Source organism: Mauremys reevesii, linkage group 9 (genome assembly GCF_016161935.1).
Source record: "Mauremys reevesii isolate NIE-2019 linkage group 9, ASM1616193v1, whole genome shotgun sequence".
Lineage (NCBI taxonomy): Eukaryota > Metazoa > Chordata > Testudines > Geoemydidae > Mauremys > Mauremys reevesii.
The window spans coordinates 32,650,763-32,673,228 of record NC_052631.1 but is presented as its reverse complement, the minus strand read 5'-3'; the positions used below and the strand labels follow the sequence as shown (position 1 = coordinate 32,673,228).

Here is a 22,466-nt window from a genome sequence, read left to right as displayed (position 1 = left end):
AGTGTTCGACTATCATATCATGCAAACTGATTACAAGCAGGTTTTGACAACATGGCTACATTTTCTGGCAGTCATGGGAAGCCTTGTTACCATGGATGGAGCTGCACTGGCATTAGCAACGGTGGGACATTTTTCTGAAAAACAGCTAACATGAATGCCGCCAATACATCAGAGGCAGAGTTGAAATAAAATCTGGAGTCCGCAATGCCAATTGGATGTTCTACAATACCATGCCCCAATCATGAGTGCTTTTGGGAAACTGACTACAACTGAACAGATAACTATGAAGTATGTTACACACTTTCGTTATCTATTTTCCCAATAATCAAAACAATACAACATAAAATCATTGCAATTTTTCTTATTTCCCAAGTCAAGAAAGCTAGACTTGGGAAATACTAGAAATGTTACTAGAATTAGACTATTAAATGTTATTTGCCAATGTAAAAAAGCTATAGTGATTTAAATCTGAATGTTTTTAAACACTTTTATATTCAACAAAACTTTGCATAATTTTGAAATGCATGATTGTGATTTATGTTTTCATTCACAGTAAGGAGCAAGTTTATAAATCCTTCAAAGATAAAAAGCTAAAAATTAATGGGGGTGATTCTGGTGCTCATTGCAACACTCTTCTCATACAACACAGTTGCCACAACTAGCTGGGCTTCACACAATGTCTGGTGTAGGGAATTTGCCCAGCTAGAAGGAGCATGTCACATGGGAGGGTTCTCCATAGTGCTAGCTTAGTAAGACCTGGATTACAAAACTGTGGTTAGAGCAGTTTTTTGTTTTGTTTTTTTAAGGCAAATTTTACTAAATATTCTCAAGAAAGATACTTCATTACCTCAAAAAGGAAACCAAAGGAACCTACAACCATATCAGACAGAAACAGATATATATGTTAATGGCACTAGGACTACTATATTATCCCTTTCAAGAGAGAGATACTGGATATCTGGTGTTCTAGGACTACCAGGAAAAATGTATAGTAACGTGTTTTTAGTTCTCAACTCAGTCTGTGAGGCTTTAACTATGCAGCTCTGATTAACAATCATGGAAATTTCACAGTTTAAAAGACCCATTCAAACTGTTACTATACTATGCATTCCATTGCAATGTCATTTTTCAGCACCTTGTCAAATGCATTACTTCCGATTTCAATAAAATAACTTATTGCAATACAGAGTAGATGTATGATCAGAACTAGGTTAAGTTTTTGCAATTTCTCATTTATGATATAGTTCTGGTGACACTAATGATCACATACTGCTGAGGATCCTGAGTTAATCTAATAAAGCTTAGGAATCTTGTAAATATGGTAGGACACTAGGGCCCTATACTCCTGCCAATTTAGATGAATATCTTCCACTGACTTCAAGGGTCTTTGGATCATATAGTGTGAAATTCTGGACTTGCTGAAGCAAATGGCAACATTCTCATTGCGTTCAGTTGGGCCAGGATTTCACCTACAGTAAATGTTTTCATTTTCTATTTAAACTGATGACATTTTCAGTTATATACCCCATTCTAGTCATATGTTACTTCCTCTGAGAGTCAACCTTACCTGGGACCAATTAATTATGGACTCATGTTAGTGACTCCATCATTAAAAGTGTGAAAAAATGTATCCTGTAAGCCCAACTTTAACCTCCTACCATTGTAATAAAAAACAAAAACTACAACCCTCCTTTCCTCATAAATTTGTCATTCATAGTCTTTGTCCAGAGAAGAATATTTAGGAAAATCTAGAGTTAACTGGACAGCTGTTTTGTTCAATTATAGGTATTTGAGGAAGTGATGTGTTTTCAATTTTTAATTGTTTTCTTTACTTTTTTGCCAATTGACAAGTCATTGTCCATGGGGTCCCCGAAAAGACACCCCAAAAGCAAGGGGCACACAGCCCATACAGTTTGTTTCTTCAACAAACAAACCAAAGTGGAAACAAACAAAATAGGGAGATGAACATGGTCTCTGCAGCAAAGGGTTAATATAGCTATCATTGCCCTGATTGGCGCAACCCAACATCCAAGCCCAGCATGATACATGTCTGGCATAAAGAGGAATAAAGCTGCCACTGCGCTAGACTCCAGCAATATACTTATCCCCTAGAACTGTGGCCTCCCATCCCTAAGCAAAACAGGAGAATAAATGGATGCCCTGCAAAAACTTCATAGGCCCCCAAAGTTTTGCCGTATTCACGCACTGGAACATATGGTATTTGAATGTGATACTGGCTTGACCTAAACCGAAATAAAACTTCAATGGTGAACCCACATAACATACAATTAGCAATCACACGCCAATATGTTTGCCTCCTGAGGATGGGGGTGGCAGAGAAAACTTATTGCAGCAGAAGAGCTTTAATCATCCTTTGCCTCACCCCCACACGCAGCCTGAAAGGGATGATCAGTGGGCTCCTCTCCAACGGAGTGCTTCTCAGAACCAGAGCTGCAACAAAATGGCAGCATCTTATGGTCCGTACCAGCCAAGCCTGGCTTTATACCAGCAACCTGGAAGTAAAAAGTGTCTTGTCCCACTCCTAAACCACTGATCCATCCAGTGCACCTTTTTTCTTTTCAAAGCCTACGTTGTATTTAATCGGTCACTCATTCTTTCTGACTAATAAATGTATCTTTTATGTTTCTTAATTAATGGCTCTAAGAAAAATGTTAGAAGATAGTCACATGTTTGTGGTATGGAATCTTACTCAAAACTCATTAAAATCATTCTTTAAGGAAGACAGTATTAATAAGATTCCTATGCAATGTATACGCTGTGACAATAACTGATTTCAGTAAGTACTGGAGTTGGCACCCCTTTCTCTTCTCAAGATGGCCCAGCTTTAATAAAGTAAATGTAGCAATTTAACAAATGTGGTCTATACAGCCATGGAACCATTATGACTTAATTTCCGCACTGCACTTTTTAAAGAATCTGTCTATTTGCAAAGTCAGCACCCATTTTGTGAAACAAAATTCAAGTATCATTCTACAGAGAGGGCACACTGTGCTCTCTGTGGCAGACTTTTATTCCTTCTCGTTTTGCTGTTCCGTTCAATCCCCAAAAAGTCATTCAGACTGAGGGTATAGGGCTGCTTTTTGTATATGGAAAAACAATATGATCTCAAGGTTTTATTTATTTGTAATTCTTAGAGACACTCCATTACTTCCACTCAATAAATATTGTTTACACACTGCATCACTTGATTACTTTCTCCTGTCTGATTCCTTTCAGTAGTGTCTAAACAACTTGCAACAAATGTTAATTTAGTTAATTAGACACCAAGAGACAGTACATAAAACAAATAATACATTTCCTTGAATGTTTTGTCTTTGGCACATTCAGGAAGACTTGTACGAAATAATTAAAGATCCAAGATGCATAACAAACTTGGAGGCTACACTGGGGAAAGTGACTTGAGAGATTCATGTAATCTTTTTCTTTGATCTTCAGCTTACTCACATCTTCCCTTTCTTCTTTAACATCTCTAATTAGAAATTAGAAAGGAAAAAATAAGAGGCCAATAAAATCTCTTTTAGTAAGATTAACTAAGGAAAGAAGAGTTTTAAAAAACCCAGTTGAATATGCAGAAAAAAATACAATGTTCAATGCAACCCCTATATTTCTCTGAGAAATATAATACATATAAAGCAAATATTTGACTGATATATTCCTAGAAGGAAAGTAGCATTATGCTTATATCATCCTACATTACCTCTTAGCTCAAGAGTATTACAGCTTAAGTATCATCAAACAAAGCAGCTGTTATAGTCATTGCTTTTTTGTATACAGCAAAGTCATCCATGTCCCTATTTTGATGCTTACATGCAGTAGAATTTTTTGTGAATACTGAAAATAAAAGCCTTGAAGTTTCACCTCACTCTAATATATATAAAAAAAGGTACAGGGAGGGAGTATTTTTTATATTTTTTTCTTTGAAGTAAAACTCAGAGTGCTACCAATGCACAGCAGATTATAAAAGTAAAATGAAGAATTTAAGTAGATATGTGGGTCTTTTAATAAAATATTTAAATCATGTGTATGCCTCCATCTTTACTAAACACTGATTGATTAGCCCTCGATGCATGGCATCACTTTATTGTTACTTGAGTTTGCATGTTCCTCCACGCCATACTAATTTGTGATTATAGTGTCCTCTAACATCAGTCAAGATTATTGTGATTTCTTGGTTTTATTAAAAAAACTGCACTAAGGAGTTTGGAAAGCTCTGTACATATTTTTTAGGATCAGATTAAAAAAAAAAATCACAACTTTCCAGTAGATGGAAGAAAAAGTTACAGAAGAAGAATTTGTAATGATATACATGATGACTGAAGTCTCTATTACAAACTGCACGTAAGCTTTGTCTTCACTAGGAAAAAAGGTACTGTTTTTACCTTGTGAGAGCTAACATGTTAATTAACACAAGATCAAAGACAAGGCAAATGTAGTGTAACATGAGTTAGTAGATTGAGGTAAACACTCCCCCATAAACTTTACCTTGACCTGCTAACACATGTAAAAACTACAAACTGCCTTATCTTCACTAGGATTTTACCTCATGTTAGTTGCCATGTCATGCCATGTTAGCACTACTCTCAGAGAGAAACTTTTAACTTTGGCAAATTAAATGCAAAAGAAAAAAAAATAAAACATAAGAGATTTAAGAGAAAGTGTTTATCTCAGCTCAAGGGGGAAAATGTAAAATAATTGGAAACCCATTTGGAGAAAATAAATGCCATTAAATTAAACCTGCTGCTGATAAAGTAGCTGTATTAACATCCCTCAACAGGATCTCTAATACACTGTCCACTATCACTGTGGAAACAGCATTTCTGCTTTATTTGGGCTTCTCTCTGGCAGGGACATCTATTCAGAACATGGCCCAGTATTTTTGCATAAGTGTTTTTGATATTTTATATTTATTTGCAAAGCAGCCTGTGTTTCAGAAATGACAAATTACTGAACAATAATTTGTAGCAGCTTTTTCTTCATTTTAGAATGAAAAGTATTTCAAGACTATAACAAATAAGTACTGTTATTACCATGATTTCAATTTCATGTCCTAATTTCAACAGACCATCTGTCCACAAAGCCTGATAGAATTAAATCTATAGTCTCCATTCTTAAAGAATGTCTTTAAACCAATATTATTTTCCAAACACTTGATTTTAAACTGTATACCAATTTTCATTTCACACTTCCTCCCATGATATTTAGTGTTTCATTTTTCAATGAAGAATATTACAGTATATTAAGAGTTCTAACAGTACTGTGTTTGTCTCATATTTACATAGGAATAAATCCTTGACACATAAGTGTTATTGGTGGGTAATTGGGTGTGAGAAGAGCAGACTTGCCCATTATATTTTAATATAGTTTGAAGTTTACATTATGTTCAAAGTATTTTATTCATTTAATTGATTTCAGACAAATTCTTTTCTCAAAGTGTACCATAATATAACAAATGATCAAAGAAACACCTTGAATATTAACATTTGTAGGCATTTACTGTTGTGTTTATCAAAAAGCAACATAGTTAAATTAAAATGTATTAAAAAACGCCAGTAAATGGTCAAACAACATTAACTGGAGTTCATCTTAGATAGTTCCACATGTGTGCTACTTTGCCGCTTCAGGTAGCATTCATTTGCTTTGAATTAACAAAATTGTAAAATGTAGTCTTACCATCACATCTAGTTCTTCAAGCCCCTGGTAAATTAATAGAGCTGCCTCTACATTTCTTTAAGTTTTGCATAAATTATTGATTCTTGTGTAAGGCTGGAGATGAGGAGACCAGAACATTAGCACAACTCACCAATAAAGTAGTTATTTCCTAATGCAAGCATTTCCTCAGAAAGAACAAGTCCACCCAGTGCCTGGAGGAGAGTAACGCTTCTACCATCTATAAGTGAGCACTGTTTAAATCCAACTGTTGTAACCTTCCACAACAGGATAAGAGAAGCCGTGGCATCTTGCCTTATTCTAGAGACATGAAGGATAAAAATAATTACATGTCAGATTGAAGAAAATCAGTCTTCTCAAACAATACATCATTCTGGACCAAAATTAATCAACAAAAAAGAACGACTCAACTGTAGCAAGTATACAATCAGAAAAAAAAAGACTAATTTAATGCAAACACACTATTTGTATTATCAAAATACGAATATTTTTATTACCATGCAATTTTCACTGCAGTAACGCTGGATGCATGCACATTCACAACAATACAATAATAATAGTATATTTGAAAGCAGACATCATGCGCATTCTTAATTTCTAATCATTTAAAAGAACCATTTTCATGTCCAATGAACACTTTATATAACTTGACATAGCACAAAATCAGCATCCATATTCATGTACTGTGCTCCGAACATATTAAATATATAACTACGGGATAACTACCATAACACAATCTGGTACTTCACTCCTTTCCGAAGTTTCCCCTACTAGCATTCATAATGCTGCCATTTCCAATGGCTGAAATACTCCTGCTTCCATCCCTTTTAGTCATGGTATTAGTACATATACAAGTTAAGCGGGTTTGATGTTGACAGAAATTCTGGTTTTGTTTAATGCATTGGATAAAATGTTCAGAGCATTTCATTCTCATAAATCAAATGAGTTATGCAAGGTTGTCAAGGTCACTCAGACCTGTGGTGATCTACTGCTAGGGTTCTCAACCTTTTTCTTTTGGAGGACCCCCCTCCCCCTGCCCCAGCAGTCTATAAAAACTCCACGGCCCACCTGTGCTACAACAACTGGTTTTCTGCATATAAAAGCCAGGGCCAGCATTAGGGGGTAGAAAGTAGGGAACTGTCTGGGGCCCCATACCACGGGGACCCCTGCAAAGCTACATTGCTCTGGCTTCAGCCCCATGTGGCAGGGCTCAGGGACCCAGGCTTCAGCCCCATGTGGCAGAGCTTCAGCTTTCTGCCATGGGCCCCAGCGAACCTAAAGCTGGTGCTGCTTGGCGGGGCCCCTGAAACCTGCTGGCAGCCCTTAGGGATCCGTGGACCCCTGGTTGAGAACCACTGATCTACTGAAATAGCCAGGGTTGAGTAAGGTAAAGTCACTTGGAAGCAGCTACAATATATGCACTCAGTTCCACAGGATTTTAAATTTTATTTAGGGAATACCATGCCTATAACTTGTTTCTATGGATCTGCCCTTCCTTTTAGTGTACTTTTTCCACTCCCTTGTGAACATCTAGAATATGAATCTTTTCCAGGCATCTGCATCAATTCACAGATGGAAGAATCCCAACTAGGATTGAGTGAACCTCCAAAGGCTCAAACATTCTATACAGTTCAGTATCCAAATGTTAAGAAGTTAGTCTGAATCTCCCTTGCCTAAAATTGGGCTCCTGAAGGATTTCAGCTACTTCAGCTGTTTCAAGCATTCTAGAAATACAGTAAGAACAGCCTCTCCCAATTTTGCTTTCAGCTGAAACCAAGAACAGCAGAGGTGTATGAATGTAATCCGCACGAAGAGATCCCCTCTTGTACCTGGACTATTTAAGAATAAAATTTTGGACAAAGCTTTGGAAAATTTTTTTATCCCAACTGGAAGGCCCCTCACTAATAACAACTTCAGGTAACCTGAATATGAGAGCAAAGGAATGTCACAATTTAGGTCAAATTCCATTATCAAAATCAGTGCAAGTTTACTAAAGTGATTGTTCTTACATAAATATATATTCAGGTCACATGTTCTACACAGGCCTTTTAACACAGGGAGTACAGTGAAATAAACTGGCTCTGGTAAACTGGAGTATTTCAGCTTGTAAACAGTGTAAGTATGTGCCTATCAGGGGCTGAACTAGGAAAAAGGTTGTGGTGCTCCTCCAAGTTTTGCCCACGTCATCTGCCAAAGTGAGACGCTTGCTCATAGTAGATATCACAAATGACCAACATATGACTACATGTGCTCCTTGGGTTCCTTTGAGATGGGCAGCCCACACTGAGTTTTTAATATTTCCATGGACTCTACTGAACTCCTCAGGGTTGGCTTCTCAGATTCCCTCCTAGGCTCTACTTAGGACCTTCTTAATTTGGGGAAAAAAGTGAAAGTGCGCTTCCAAATCCCACCCACATACAAGACATTAATCAGTGACTGTGCAGATCTGTGATCTTACCTCTCCTTTCTTACAGGGTTTCATGGGGAATGAAATAATTGACAATGTTGACATTTACATCATTATCACTGGGTGTCTGAATTAACAACTCAGTGAGACAAATCGAGCAGTTCCCACCTTTCAGAGTCATTGTTCCAGGCTCCCTGCAGACTCAAGGTAGACATAGTTGCACGAGTTTCACTCTTTTTTGCAAACATCAAAATAAGTCACAACTTTTTTTTTAAATGAAAGCTGTGATTCTAGAGCACAAGATGGCAGCACAAGAGTGGTGTCAGTGTGCTCTTTCAGGAGAAACCTAGGCCTAAACCAGCAGGAATGTTGCAAACCAGAAGGGAGATACACTGGCAGATCTTTATTTGAAAGCTTGTACTGTACACCTATGCTTCATCCCAGCCAATGCCATCAGATTTTGGCTTTCAAGGGAATCAAATTCCATTCACTAAAATTAAGTTACACAACTGTCAGTGTGAAAAAGTGGATGCTTTACACAACTTCAAACTCTTCAAAATCATATCTGCTTTGTAGGACACACACCTCTTCATAGAAGCATTCAAACTACTGATGTGAAGTTCAGACAAATATAAACAAATAAATTAGTCTGAATTTGGCAAAGGGGAAATGTGAGCTGCTCTGGCTGTCAGAAATCATTGCTGCGTGGAGGGAAAAGAAGGAAATGTTACACCCCTCTCCAGGTCAAACTGTTGTCCTCCACCTCTTTGCTCCAATTCCCAGCGTTCTCTGATGGCCGAAAGACACTTTACTTGCTTATTCCCTCCTTCCCCCACAAAAAAATGCCCCACAACCAAACCGAACAAAAAAACCCCACTTAAACATACATGTAAGCACTTGCACCCCCGAAAGAAGGTGTTCTGGTATTGCTAGGTCCCTCGTGTCAGCTGGAGGATCTCTGAAGTTCTTTCATGACATACCAAGGCATTTCATAGTCTGGCTGCCTAGGAGACAGTTGACTACAGCTCCCAAGACATGAATTCGGTACCAAACACTATTAAAACATTTATTATTTCAGGCTGCTATGACAAAGCAATATTCTTACTTTACTGATGTATTCTGTGGAACTTCAAAGGAGATAAGCCGGCCTCCAGCAGAGTTGTTAGAACTGGCATTTCCACAAGCTACATCTGGGGTTATCTGAAAACAGTAAAGATTGTTCTTTAAAGATTTAGTTCTTTAAAAGGGAATATAAAAAATTAGGAAATTAATAAACAGGAAAAGAATATAAAACAGCACCATTAACCAATCCTGATCTTTTAAGAAATTGTCAGGACAGACATTGAAAGTTTCATCCTCAATCCACATTGGAGGTAATATAAGGCTCTATGCTGTCTTCAATTGTTCCAGAAACTCACCTTATGGGTAATGTTTTCAAAAACAGCAAAAAAAAAACCCTCCCTATAGCTCTACATTTTAGTGAGCACTTACTGTTAGAGGTGTCCGCCTTTACAAGTATTACACTCATCTTGAGAAAAAAATAAATGGATTTCTCTTATTGTCAAATACTAAATAAATATCTAGCGTTGCCACATGTCAGTGAACATGTGAGATCTTGGGGCATTTAGAACCAACAGCAAGAACTACTGTCCTCTTTCAACTACACTTATTGCTTAGCTTATTTTTCCTTTTTAAATTCATAGCCATACTCTACCACATGAGCCCAGCAATAATGAAGCCCACTATCACTCTTTCCAATGACAGGAGGCTTTCTACAAAGTGAATGGAGCATCCACAGCCTACCTAGTGAGAAAATTCATGACTGTAGCTGTGATCTAGTGCTTGTGCTAAGTAACTGATTTCTCTGCCATCTATGCAGCAATTCCTCTATTCGCTAATCAGACCTTCTCTACCATACAACACTGGCAGTGTGATCACAGACATTTTTATTTGACCATGCAATGCTGGCATCTAAGTTCATGCAGGTACACAGGCATTCATCTATCCAATGATAGCAAATGTATTTCCAAAAGCCATGAATAAGCCTCTTAGTCCATCTAGACCAGTGGTTCTCAACGTTTCCAGAATACTGTACCCTTTTCAGCAGTTTGATTTGTCTTGTGTACCCCTAAGTTTCACCTCACTTAAAAACTACTTGCTTACAAAATCAGATATAAAAATAAATCACAGCACACTATTACTGAAAATTGCTTACTTTTTTATTTTTACCATACAATTATAAAATAAATCAATTTGAATATAAATATTGTACTTACATTTGAGTATATAGTATACAGAACAGTATAAACAAGTCATTCTGCATGAAATTTTAGTTTGAATTGGCTTCACTAGTGCTTCTTGTGTAGCCTGTTGTAGAACTAAGCAAATATCTAGATGAGTTGAGGTACCCCCACAAAAAACTCCATCACCCTGTTTGAGACCAAACCATTGTTGCTACAGATCAACATAATATGTGTGTGCTGGGGGCGGGGAGAAGAATCTAAAGTGCCTCCTTATAACATCATCATCTAGAGTATTTTTTGTGTATCCCTAACAGCTTGAGTATGAAATAACACCACATGCAGTACAAAAAATGAGCCGATTTCTTTTCTACATTTGCCAAAAAGTAAGGATAGGTTTTGTAGCCCATCTTGTATGATAAAAAGCTTGTATAGAGCCTATTATGCTAGGTTTACATGATGCCTATTGATAAACTGAGAATGTTAGCTGAAACCGTTTCCAAAGAGTGAATCATCCTTCAAAGGAAGAGCCAGAATCCAGATTCTAAACTCATGTTTCATTCAAATTGACATTTTGAACTTGACAATGAAGTATCTATGAAAAACAGACACAGACGAAAATCCTGGAATGTTACTTAGGTAATAATTTTCAAGTAACACATGTTCAATTTTGACTCATGTGGCCAATTAGTCACAATAAGCAAAACTGTACGTCTGGCTCGGTTTATTGCTTCACCAGGCAGTAAGTTACTGAATTCTTCTCTGGCTTCAGCAGATAATTTGAATATTTCAAATTTAAATAAATAGTATGCAATTTTGTTGTGCTAGTTAAAGTAACATAGAAAAATGTTAATAAATTGATAACTATTTCTAAATATTGGAAACCATGATGATGGAGACTACGTTCAAAGCTCTGTCAACCCAATATGAATTTGGCTGACATCCCTCCTTTTATATTTGCCAATATGCATGGCAAAAGTTGTATTGTACAATCACTTTCTGAGAGAAACCTGATTTTTAACAAGTCTGTGGGAAAAATATCATTAACATCTCTGTTCACATATAGCAGTATGATGTTACCTAAAAATATAGCCACCATCACCCTCAATAATGAATGTCAATCATAAATCATATGACAGCAGAATTTTATATGTCCATTAACTTGGAATATGTCAGAAAAATTAAGAAACAAATCATAGAATCATAGGACTGGAAGGGATCTTGAGAGGCCACCCAGGACTAAGTATTATCTAAACCAGCAGTTCTCAAACTTTAGCAACCCAAGGACCCCCATTTTGATTTAAAAATTTTTGGGGACCCCCAGCACCCCCCCAGCTCAGCCCTTGCCTCGCCCCCTTCCCGGGGCCATGGCCCTTCCCTGCCACTTACCCACTCATTCCATTCCCCCCTCCCTCCGTCACTCCCTCTCCCCCACCTCACTCACTTTCACCAGGCTGGGTCAGGGGGTTGGGGTTCTGAGAGGAAGTTTGGGTGTGGGAGGGAGTGCAGGGGCTCTGGGCTGGGGCAGGGGTTTCGGGTGTGGAAAGGGGAGAGAGGCTTACCTCGGGATGCTCCTGAAAGCAACCAGCATATACTTCTGGCTGCGGCTCCTAGGCTCGGGGGTCCAAGGGGTCTCTGTGCACTGCCCCTGCTCGCAGGCACTACCCCCATAGCTCCCATTGGCCACAGTTCCCGGCTAATGGGAACTGCAGAGTCAGCGCTCGGGATAGGGGCAGCGCGTGGACACAATCTGGCCCCCTGCCCCAAGGGCCACAGGGATGTACCTGCCGCTTCTAGGAGTGGTGGGGAGCCAGGGCAGGTAAGCCTGCTCTCCAGTGTGCAGGAGTCGTGCCTGAGAGGGAGGCGGAGGGGTTGAGGAAGGGAGGGAGAGGAGTTTCTCAGAGTGCCCGGAGACCCCCAGGGGTCTGTGGATCCAGTTTGAGAAACATTAGTCCCTGACAGGTATTTGTCTAATCAGCTCTTAAAAATCTCCAATGATGGAGATTCCACAACCTCCTTAGGATATTAATTCCAGTTCTTAACCACCCTGACAGGAAGTTTTTCTTAATGACCAACCTAAACCTTCCTTGAAGCATGGGCTTAAATTGCAACTTGTCCTACCCTCACAGGTTAAGGAGAACATTTTTTCTCCCTCCTTGTAACAACCTTTTATGTACTTGAAAATTGTTATCATGTCTCTTCTCGGTCTTCTCTTTTCCAGACTAAACAAACACCAATATTTTCAATCTTCCATGTTTTCTAGACCTTTAATCATTTTTGTTGCTCTTCTCTGGACTTTCTCCAATCTTTCCTGAAATGTGGTGCCCAGAACTGGACACAATACTCAAGCTGAGGCCTAATGAGCGTGGAGTAGAGCAGAAGAATTACATCTCATGTCTTGCTTACAACGCTCCTGCTAATACATCCCAGAATGATGTTTGCTTTTTTGCAACAGTGTTAAATTGTTGATTCATATATAGCTTGTGATCCACTATGACTCCCAGATCCCTTTCCTAGGCAGTCATTTCTAATTTTGTATGCATGCAACTGATTGTTCCTTCCTAAATGGAGTACTTTGCATTTGTCCTTACTGAATTTCATCCAATTTATTTCAGACCATTTCTCCGGTTTGTCCAGATCATTTTGAATTTTAAAGCTATCTTCCAAAGCACTTGCAACCCCTCCCAGCTTGGTATCATCCGCAAACTTTATCAGTGTATTTTCTATGCCATTATCTAAATCACTGATGAAGATATTGAACAGAACCAGACTCAGAACTGATCCCTGCAGAACCCCACTCGTTATGCCCTTCCAAGCTTGACTGTGAACCACTGATAACTATTCTCTGGGAAAAGTTTTCTAACCAGTTTATGCACCCTCCTTATAGTAGCTTCATCTAGGTTGTATTTCCCTAGGTTGTTTCTGAGAAGGTCATGTGAGATAGTATCAAAAGCCTTACTATAGTCAAGATAGACCACATCTACCACTTCCTCCTATCCACAAGGCTTGTTACCTGTTAAAGAAAGGTATTAGGTTGGTTTGATATGATTTGTTCTTGACAAATCCATGCTGTTAGGTGTTTGCAAATTTATTGTTCTATTATCTTTCCAGGTACTGAAGGTAAGCTGACTGATCTGTAATTCCCTGGGTTATCCTTATTTCCCTTTTTATAGATTCAGAGGGCAAATGGAAAGACAGAAAAGACAGACTAGACAGACAAGACAGAAACTGGACAGTACAACTGCACAAGGAGCAGCACAAAAATAATATACTGAAAGTGGAAAACCAACATGCAATCAAACAGGAACACTCTCTTAAATTAAAGCTTCTGAGGAAAGGCAACACAAACACAAAATGTTTTAATGCAAGCCAAAGCAGCACAGGGATGCAGGGCTTTTATAGTTATATCTGAGAAGTGGAAGGTGTCGTGTGATGCTGACCTAACTAGCAGCTCCATTTGCACTTCTCTCTGGCTCCATTACCCACTGATCTGATAAACAGAAGAACATCTAAAACAGAAGAACACTGAACCAAAAGAGAATTTTATAGTGGCAGAAAACGGATATTTCAGTTTAAAAAAATCTGGGATTTAGATCAGCACAAAAATAGAAGCAGCAGCAGCCTCCCAGCACAGATATGAAACAAAATGGTGCCAGCAACAGTGTCTCCTCAGACAAATACCAGTAAAACAGAAAATCACAGTTTGGCGGCCAGAATTACGGGAGAAATTACACAGAACCTTTCCACAGCATTGGAAGAAATATATTAAAGTTTCCAATGATGTCCTATACGGTTCTGGGAGAGTTTTCTACTAAGTTGAAAGACCTGAGAATCAGAGTTTGCTAGACCAATACATTATACTAACAAAGAAAACTAAACCAGAACATGCAAATAGATCACTGGCTCTGCAAAAGAAGCTACAATAGCTAGGAGAAGATAGCAAAAACAGGGATTGCAGGAAAATATTTAAATAAGAGATTTTCAGACTGATAGATTCCAAAACGGATCACTGTGATCATCTAGTCTGACCTCCTGTATAACACAGGCTATAGAATATCCCAAAATAATTTCTGGAGCACATCTTTGAGAAAAAAATCCAATCTTGATTTAAAAATTTTCAGTAATGGAGAATCTACCATGACCTTTGGTAAACTGTTCCAGTGATTAATTACTCTCACTGTTAAAAATTTACACCTTATTTCCAGTCTGAATAGTCTACCTTCAACTTCTAGCCACTGGATCATGTTATACCTTTCTTTGCTAGATTGCCATTATTAAATATTTGTTCCCCAGGTAGGTACTTATAAACTGTAATCAGGCCACCCCTTAACATTCTCTTTGTTAAGCTAAATAGATTGAACTCCTAGAATCTATCATTATAAGATACGTTTTCTAATCCTTTAATCAGTCACATAGCTCTTCTCTGAGCCCTCTCCAATTTAGTAACATCCTTCTTCAACTGTGGAAACCAGTGCCAAATACAGAAGTAAATAAAACTCTCTTCCCCTATTTTTTCATTCAAGGATCACATTAGCCCTTTTGGCCACAGCATCACACTGAGAGCTCATGTTCAGCTGATTATCCACCATGACCTCCAAATCTTTTTCAGTCACTGCTTCTCAGGACAGAGTTCCCCATTCTGCAAGCATGGCCTACCTTCTTTGTATACATCTAGGAACATTTACATTTAGCCATTTTAAAAATGCATATTTGTTTATTTGTACCCAGTTTACCAGGCAACCCAGATTGCTCAGTAACAGTGACCTGTACCCTTCGTTATTTACCAGTCCTCCAATTTGTGTGATCTGTAAACTTTATCAAGGATGATTTTATGTTTTCTTTCAGGTTATCAATAAGAACGTTAAATTGAGCAGTGCCAAGAACCAATCAGACAGACACCTTTTAATGTATGCCATGTTAATTTTATATCATTGTAGCTTTTTAATCAAAATGTCATGCAGTACCAAGTCAAATACCTTACAGAAGTCTAGGTATATTACATCAACACTATTTCCTTTATCAAATAAATTTGTAGTCTCATCTGAGGATTCTCTGAAGGTAAAATTGAAAGGACATGTGAGATGCTTTCTCCTAAAAATGCAGACATTGAAAGATCATGACCTACATGTTTCAGTTCCACACCCATGAGGGCAGACAAGCGGTTATGCCTGCTGAAACTGGAAACAGATCCACTGAACACAACTGCAGCATCATGTTTTTCCAAGATTTCCCTGTTGCACTAGAAACAGCACACAGCCTTTTTACTAAGCAAGGCAGCTCCTTAAGGCACACACCAACACTTTAAAAATAGTCATTAGAAAAAAGCGTAAACCTTCATCAGCCAGACAAAGCCCTGAAGCACGCTCAAGAACTGCTTACAAAGATATGCTCTTCAATCAGATCGGAAATAAGCTCTTCAATATGTTATGCAGCATTTAGAATGATTATATGTCCATGCTGATATGAGGACACATGTATTCTTCTGCTCACCTGTAAACAGGCATAAATACGAATGGACCCAAACCGTTTGGGTCTAAATCAATGGATACTGAGCTCCTTTTTTAAAGAGATACATAACAAACTAAAAATCACATTTCTGCTTCAAATATTTTAACCTCTGTCCCTTCCCAAGGGCCCTACATGGGGCAGGGAGGAAATCCACTGTGTGGTTGCCAGGGGAAAAAAAACAGTGGAGTCATTGGGAGGATTACAACAGAGGGCTTTTGATATTTGTAGTTTAAGATTTAGAGAGCAAGGACTGGATGCTCTGAAAGGTGGCCTGTAAACAGAATGAACATTTCATTGCCTTTAACAACATATGCTGAGTTCCCCCACTAACCAGATTAAGAACATATTAACAAGTGATAATTCACTTTTCCTTCGTACATTTAGTCCCAAAATATCTATCCTTCCCTGAGAGCTATTTGTTATGATGCCCCAGCATGCACCATGCTGGTGACATCACAGCTTTCACAACACCCCACTGTGGTTTGCAGTGAGTTTGCATACTTTTGTAAACACTCTCAGTACATTATACACACACAATTGATTATTGTTCAGAACTCAGCATCTCTTCTTTATTCACAAGTGACAATATAAACCTATGTCTGAGTTTCCTCCTGAGCTGGCTGCTCTTAAGGATTCTCTATTCTTGTCTTTCCCCCTAGCTTTTCTTTCCCTTTTCTATCCTTCAGGTGGAGGCAATGAGATCCACCTGGTCTTGCTGCCAAACCATAGTGGGGGAAATTACTGTCTAGAATGCAGTTGCAAGTGTGAATTCACATAACACATCTGAACTGACTCATGGAGGTAAAGGCCTCATTGACATACACCTTTCAGCTGGAAGGGTAAGGTAATCAAAGCCAGGAAATGAAAGTTTTAGACTTCAGACAAAACTTATTTTAAGGGCATTGGGTGAATGCAAATACTGTAAAAATTATTAACTTGAGAAAAATGTTATATCCCAAAGCTGTACCATTTTAAAAGTGATATGACAGTAGTTTCACACAAAAAAAAACCTATATCCCTCCAGCAGGACAGCAACAGCCAAGATTAATACATTACCAGGAATGCTTCTGTAAAAACCCTGCCAAATCTCCTTCCAAGGGATTACACATTAATTATTTTTTAATTCAATAAAATTAGTTTCCTTAGTCTTCTGTGAATGCAAATCCACTGTTCCATCAGGCTTGGAACTGCTGGGTTTTCCATCTTTTCCACATCTCTATGCAGGCAAGAGGTTCCTCTTTTCTCCCCTACCAGTGCAATCTGCCTAGCAACACCTTCTACAGGCACAGGGTTAAATTGAATGACCTTGCTCCCCCAGGCCATACTGCCAAAGCTAAGAAGAATGGGGGGAAGCTAGAGGGGGCAGGGAGGAGAGAGGGAGGGGACCACTAGAAAAAAAATCAAACCAGTTAGACGCTGAACTGTTTTCTGCATGGGAAAAATGGGGCTGGGGAAGCAAGAAATAAAAGCAGGTTTGTAAGAACCAGAAGATAAGGATCTATTACCCTTTCCATCCCACCATACAGAAATTGCTGAATAATACCCAGGGTGAAACAGAGCAGGAATTCCCATTCAAAGAAGATAGAATTACAGCAGTGGTTCTCAACACTTTTGTACTGGTGACCCCTTTCACGTAGAAAGCCTCTGAGTGCGACCCCCATTATAAATTAAAAACACTTTTTTATATATTTAACACCATTATAAATGCTGGAGGCAAAGCGGGGTTTGGGGTACAGGCTGACAGCTCGCGACCCCCATGTAATAACCTCGTGACCCCCTGAGAGGTCCTAATCCCCAGTTTGAGAACCCCTGAATTACAGGCAAACCAATTATATTGTTCTCTAACCAACATGGGAACTTCTCCATTACTTCACAGAGCTGGAACTGCTGGGAAGCAACAAGCAGAAAAAACAACTTCTAACAATGGAGAAGGAAAGGTGAAAGTGTACGGAGTAGAAACATTGTAATATCAAACCTAATAGTACTGAGTAAAATTTTTAAGGGAGGGTCTTCACTGGAGAGCACCGGAGGAGACTGAAGAACTCCATGTCCGAAGGTGGCATCAGATGAAGAAATCGTGTCAGTTTTGTAGTGTTCTGTGAATGAAAGTAAGTATCTGCCCAGCAAATTCCATTACAGATGGCTCTGTTTTTCTGTTCACAAAATAACTGTAACCTCGGTGGAGTCAGCAACTATACTTTCAAAATTATCTCAGAATATGATTTATTCCACCTACAGATACAGAATTTTGAGACTCTGCACCTCTTTTTAGGCTACAGGAATAAAATATTGGATTTCCTCCATGATATTATCAATGCTGTTCCAAGTACTAGATGGCTCAGTCAATGACGCAAGCTATCATGTTGCACAATTGCACCTTCACAAATATATCGTCTTGTCAGTAGTAGATCTAGATACTCTCTCTTCTCAAGATGACCTTTAACTTCAGAACACCCAAGGAACACGTGACAGACTGAAGGGCATTTCCTGAATCAGATAATGGTCATTCCTGATTGCAAAGCATAGACACCTACGGCAGTTGGGATTTCTTGGATCAGTAAAGCTATGACCTCGATCATGACATCAGTTTTGCACATGAAGACAGACAAATCCAGAGTCAGACAAGATCATCCAGATCTATTTAAATCACCATGAAACACATCAAACCCTCTCTCTTTTGATGGGACTGGAATCATGGATCTATGGCATAAGTTCTCAACATGGAGGTTGCTACCACACCCCTATACTTTATGACTAGGTTGGAGAGGAGTCCCAAAATGTTTCTCTGCTGTAACATTAGGTTGCTGAATGTAAAAAGTTGAGAACTGCTCCAGAGAAAAGGTTGCAAAGAGTCTTGTTCACTATACAGCTCAGAAAGCCTTGTCTTTTCATTCAGCCTTAAAAGGAGACAAAAGTTTCAAGATGGAGTGATTCTTGAAAAACTACAAGAAACCTTGTTTAAGAATTTTGATACTTGCTGGAAGCAGTAACCGATCACATTGAGAAGAAAGTTCTGAACCCAACCCAGGCACTAAAAGTAAGGTGGGTCTGGACTAACAGGGCTTCACTGTCTTGAGAGAATCCCCCTCGGCAATGTCCTCTCTAGTTGATGTTGTGGAAGGATTTCCTCACCCCAGTGGACTGAAAGGGTTTAAGAGAGCTGTGGTTCTGGTACAGCTAGAAGTTGCAAAATTAACTGAAACTCCCTTGAGTGTCTTTTGACAACGGATGGTTAAACATAATTTTATTTGGGTCTGGGGAGTCCTTAAGGATATTTTGTTTTGTTATTTTAAAAAAGGGGCCCACTGAAGAGTTTTACCCTGTTCAAAGATGTCTGAGCCAAGTTGCCTCTGGAAATAGTGTTTATATGTAAAGCCCAGAGCCATGGTGTGGCAGAGAAGAGATTTGGTGATATTACACAAGTCACAGGAAACTATAATCTTAATAGAACACATCTTCCCTTTAGTCTCCCTTGATTTCTGAGAGCTTCAGAGGATGCAGGAGATACACAGAGCTATTTTGATCCAGTATCACATGTACCATGGCAGCACATAAAGAAATGGAAGATTAAAGGTCCTATTTCAATCCTTGCAGATGACCCAAATAGGGGCTGTCACAGTTCAGGAAAACTCAGTGATCCAGCAAGGCGTCCAGCTCCCCAGCCATTGCCTTTCTTGTGTGGAGACCCACATCTCATTCCCTTCTGACTGGGGCATTTCCAGGCTGCACAGTTCCCTGCCTTCACTGTGGTATTCCCAGCAGAGTCAGGCTGCCCAGGCACACCTACTTGCTTTCTCTTCAGACATGGTTAGCAGTCTGACTTCCCACGGTTCTAGATACCACACAGCATTTTCAGTGCAAGCCTATTTTAGTCCTAGCACGACAGAGAAATCATTAAAAACAATAAAAGAATCTACATGCATGCTAGTAAGCTTACAAGAGATCACCCCAATTCTAACATGGGCTCTGACAGGAACAGTCCTTCAATGTCTCACAAAGGGAGTCTCTTCCCTGGTCACAAGTTCATAACAGTCTCCATTTAGAACTAGTAACCAGTTTTATGGGCCCCAGTAAGCCAAGTCCTTCCAATCCTTCTCTCACAATTGGGGCCTTCTGTGGATCAGGGGTCCTGTCTGTTTGATGGATAAGGAAGAAGGCCCTGATCCAGTTTAATGAATGAGGCTATTCATCCAAAAAACCCTTCTTTGTCTGTTGGTCCCTGGACAATCTGTTTTGAACTAGTATATGTGCACCTCTCCAGGGGAATAGGTTCAAATGGCTGATAATGAAGGAATTACATTAGCACCTCCCTCCTACTAGAGAAGCTACATACAACTCCATAACATATACACAACTGTATTTTAATACAATGGACCCATATCCAATGAAGTTTAATTTAATGCAATGAAGTTTATCTTAATTCCACAAGGTTTGTCCGGGATATTAACAGTTAATATCTAGCTAATTTTGGTTTCTACACCTTGTGAGTGCATCTCAAAGAATCTCTGTAATCAAAATATTTTAAAAGTCAACCACAGGCTTGACATTTTATCCATTTATTCCTAAATAATAAACTCACCTGAATTCTCTTTTCTTTACAAGCTGTTGTTTCATTAAGAAAAAAGTCACAAAAGGTTATGAAATTGTTATCATTTATTGAACTTCAAAAAAATGCTGCACCACTGAGCTTTATTATGCCTAGTGCTTGATACTAAAATCAATCCAACCTCATTTGCATTTTGCCTGGAGGGCAAAAACAACCCTAATATTTATTTCCAAATTCTGCAGGGCTTTGGTGGCATTGTAACCATGCTTTTTTATGGAACTATGACAAAAATGTTAATAAATATGACTTAGTTCCCTGTTTTATGAACCAATCTGCTATGTATATGCTTAACTTTATGCACTGGCTATGTCTACACTTGGAGCTAGGGGTATGATTCCCAGCTTGTGAAGCCACTCTCACTAGCTCTCTTTGAGCTGTGGTAGACCCAGCACAGTGGCAACCAGCAGCACAGGATAGCTGCACCAAGTACATACTAATTTGGTCCAGGAAGATTTGTAACTGAGGTAGCTACCCGTGCCACCACTTCGCATTGTGTTATACAGCCACACTACTATTTATAGTGTGCTAACTCGATCAAAGCTAGAACAGGTATGTCTATGCAAGCTGGGAACTGCACCCCCATCTGCAGCTGAAGATGTGGCCACTGTGGGTGAACTCAATGGAACTTGTACATGCATTACCCTTTGCTGAATTGGGGCCTTATTTATTTAGGGATAGGAAAATGCTTGAAAAACAAAGGCTCTTTTCTATTTGCTTTACTATTGTATTATGATTTTGGTTTAGTATGAATAGATACTTATACTACATAGTATATTCCTAGTTTCTTGTACAGCTAATTAGAATATCAGTTTCCCTCCCAGCTGTTCTTCCTTCTGTGATCTCTTGCTGTCCCCTTTATATCATACTTATTTTTACTACGGCTCCATCCCTATCTCCCTCCATCATCTCTTCCGCTGGGACTGGTTTCCTTGCTTTCTTTCCTTGCCACCCCATCTTCAACCCGCTTCTCCTAGTCGTTCTCCAGTGCAGCCCTCCACTCTATCTCTCCTCAACTAGCCTGTCTCTTCCTCTGCCTTGTCATCATGGGTCATGCTCCTCATCTAGTGGTCTGCCCTCTAGATCCACTTGTTTGGCAAGGTTAGCAAATCTTGAGCTGTATGTGCAGTCTCCTCTATCCTTTCCTCCATCATGTCTTTAAATCCCCATCTGAACTCCACCATTATCTCCAGATGCATCTCTAGGCCTCAGATCTTCTCTTCCATGAGCTCTCTCAGGTAACATTTCATACATAAGTAGCTTCTGTCAGAATAATATACATCCTGCAGCTTCTGCGTCCAGTCATCATCTTTGTCTCCTCTCTTCCTCAGGTCACCTCTAGTGCTACCTCAGTAGCCATCATTGTCTTCGCTTCCTAGTCTTAAAAATGAAAGGACAAAAATCCCCCAAACTCCCTCCTACAAACTCCCACACAAACTCCCCTGCTTGCTATCCTCTGTTCACTGGTTTATAAGCCTTTTGCCTAGGTCAGTCCTGCCCCCTCAATAAGGCTTGGCAATTATCTGTCCATCAGTGACCAAAGACAGAACATCTCCAGTGCACACTCATCTGGGAGGCCTCCAGCTCAGTCACAATACACAGCCCCCAAACAGACTATGCAAAATACAAGCAGCAAACAATCCACCAAAAAGCAGACCAAAACAAATTCACTTTCTCCCAAGGAAAAAGGACTAACTCCTTCCTTGCTAAGTAAAATCCCTCCCTGACCCCTGTTGGTGGCTGGCTGAAACCCTGATGCATGAGCTTTAGAACATAAGACATAAACCGGGAATGAGCCCCAGTGCTTCTGAGCCTTGCCCCTCCCTGCCCACCATCACAAGTAACCGCATCATACAATTGCAGACATAAATTTGACCAGCTCTCTCTTCAAGCTTATTAAGTTGTTTGCCCCCACAACTTCTATTGGGAGGTTGTTCCAGAAACTCACTTCTTTGATTAGAAACCTTATTTTAGTTTCCAGCCTGAATTTGTTCATTGCCAGTTTATATCCACTTATTCT

At 39.3% G+C, this 22,466-nt stretch overlaps 1 protein-coding gene across 3 annotated transcripts in view; it reads right to left on the bottom strand.

Moving 5' to 3' along the window:
* DNER (delta/notch like EGF repeat containing) overlaps positions 1 to 22,466 on the bottom strand; it is a 269,472-nt gene that overhangs the window by 117,872 nt on the left and 129,134 nt on the right. For all 3 annotated transcript variants that reach the window (XM_039486808.1, XM_039486809.1, XM_039486810.1), the window contains exons 3-4: positions 9,201 to 9,295; positions 5,822 to 5,988 (exon numbers count right to left, since the gene is read on the bottom strand). In XM_039486808.1, coding sequence (XP_039342742.1) covers positions 5,822 to 5,988; positions 9,201 to 9,295 — 262 coding nt within the window. The remainder of the gene's footprint in view (positions 1 to 5,821; positions 5,989 to 9,200; positions 9,296 to 22,466) is intronic.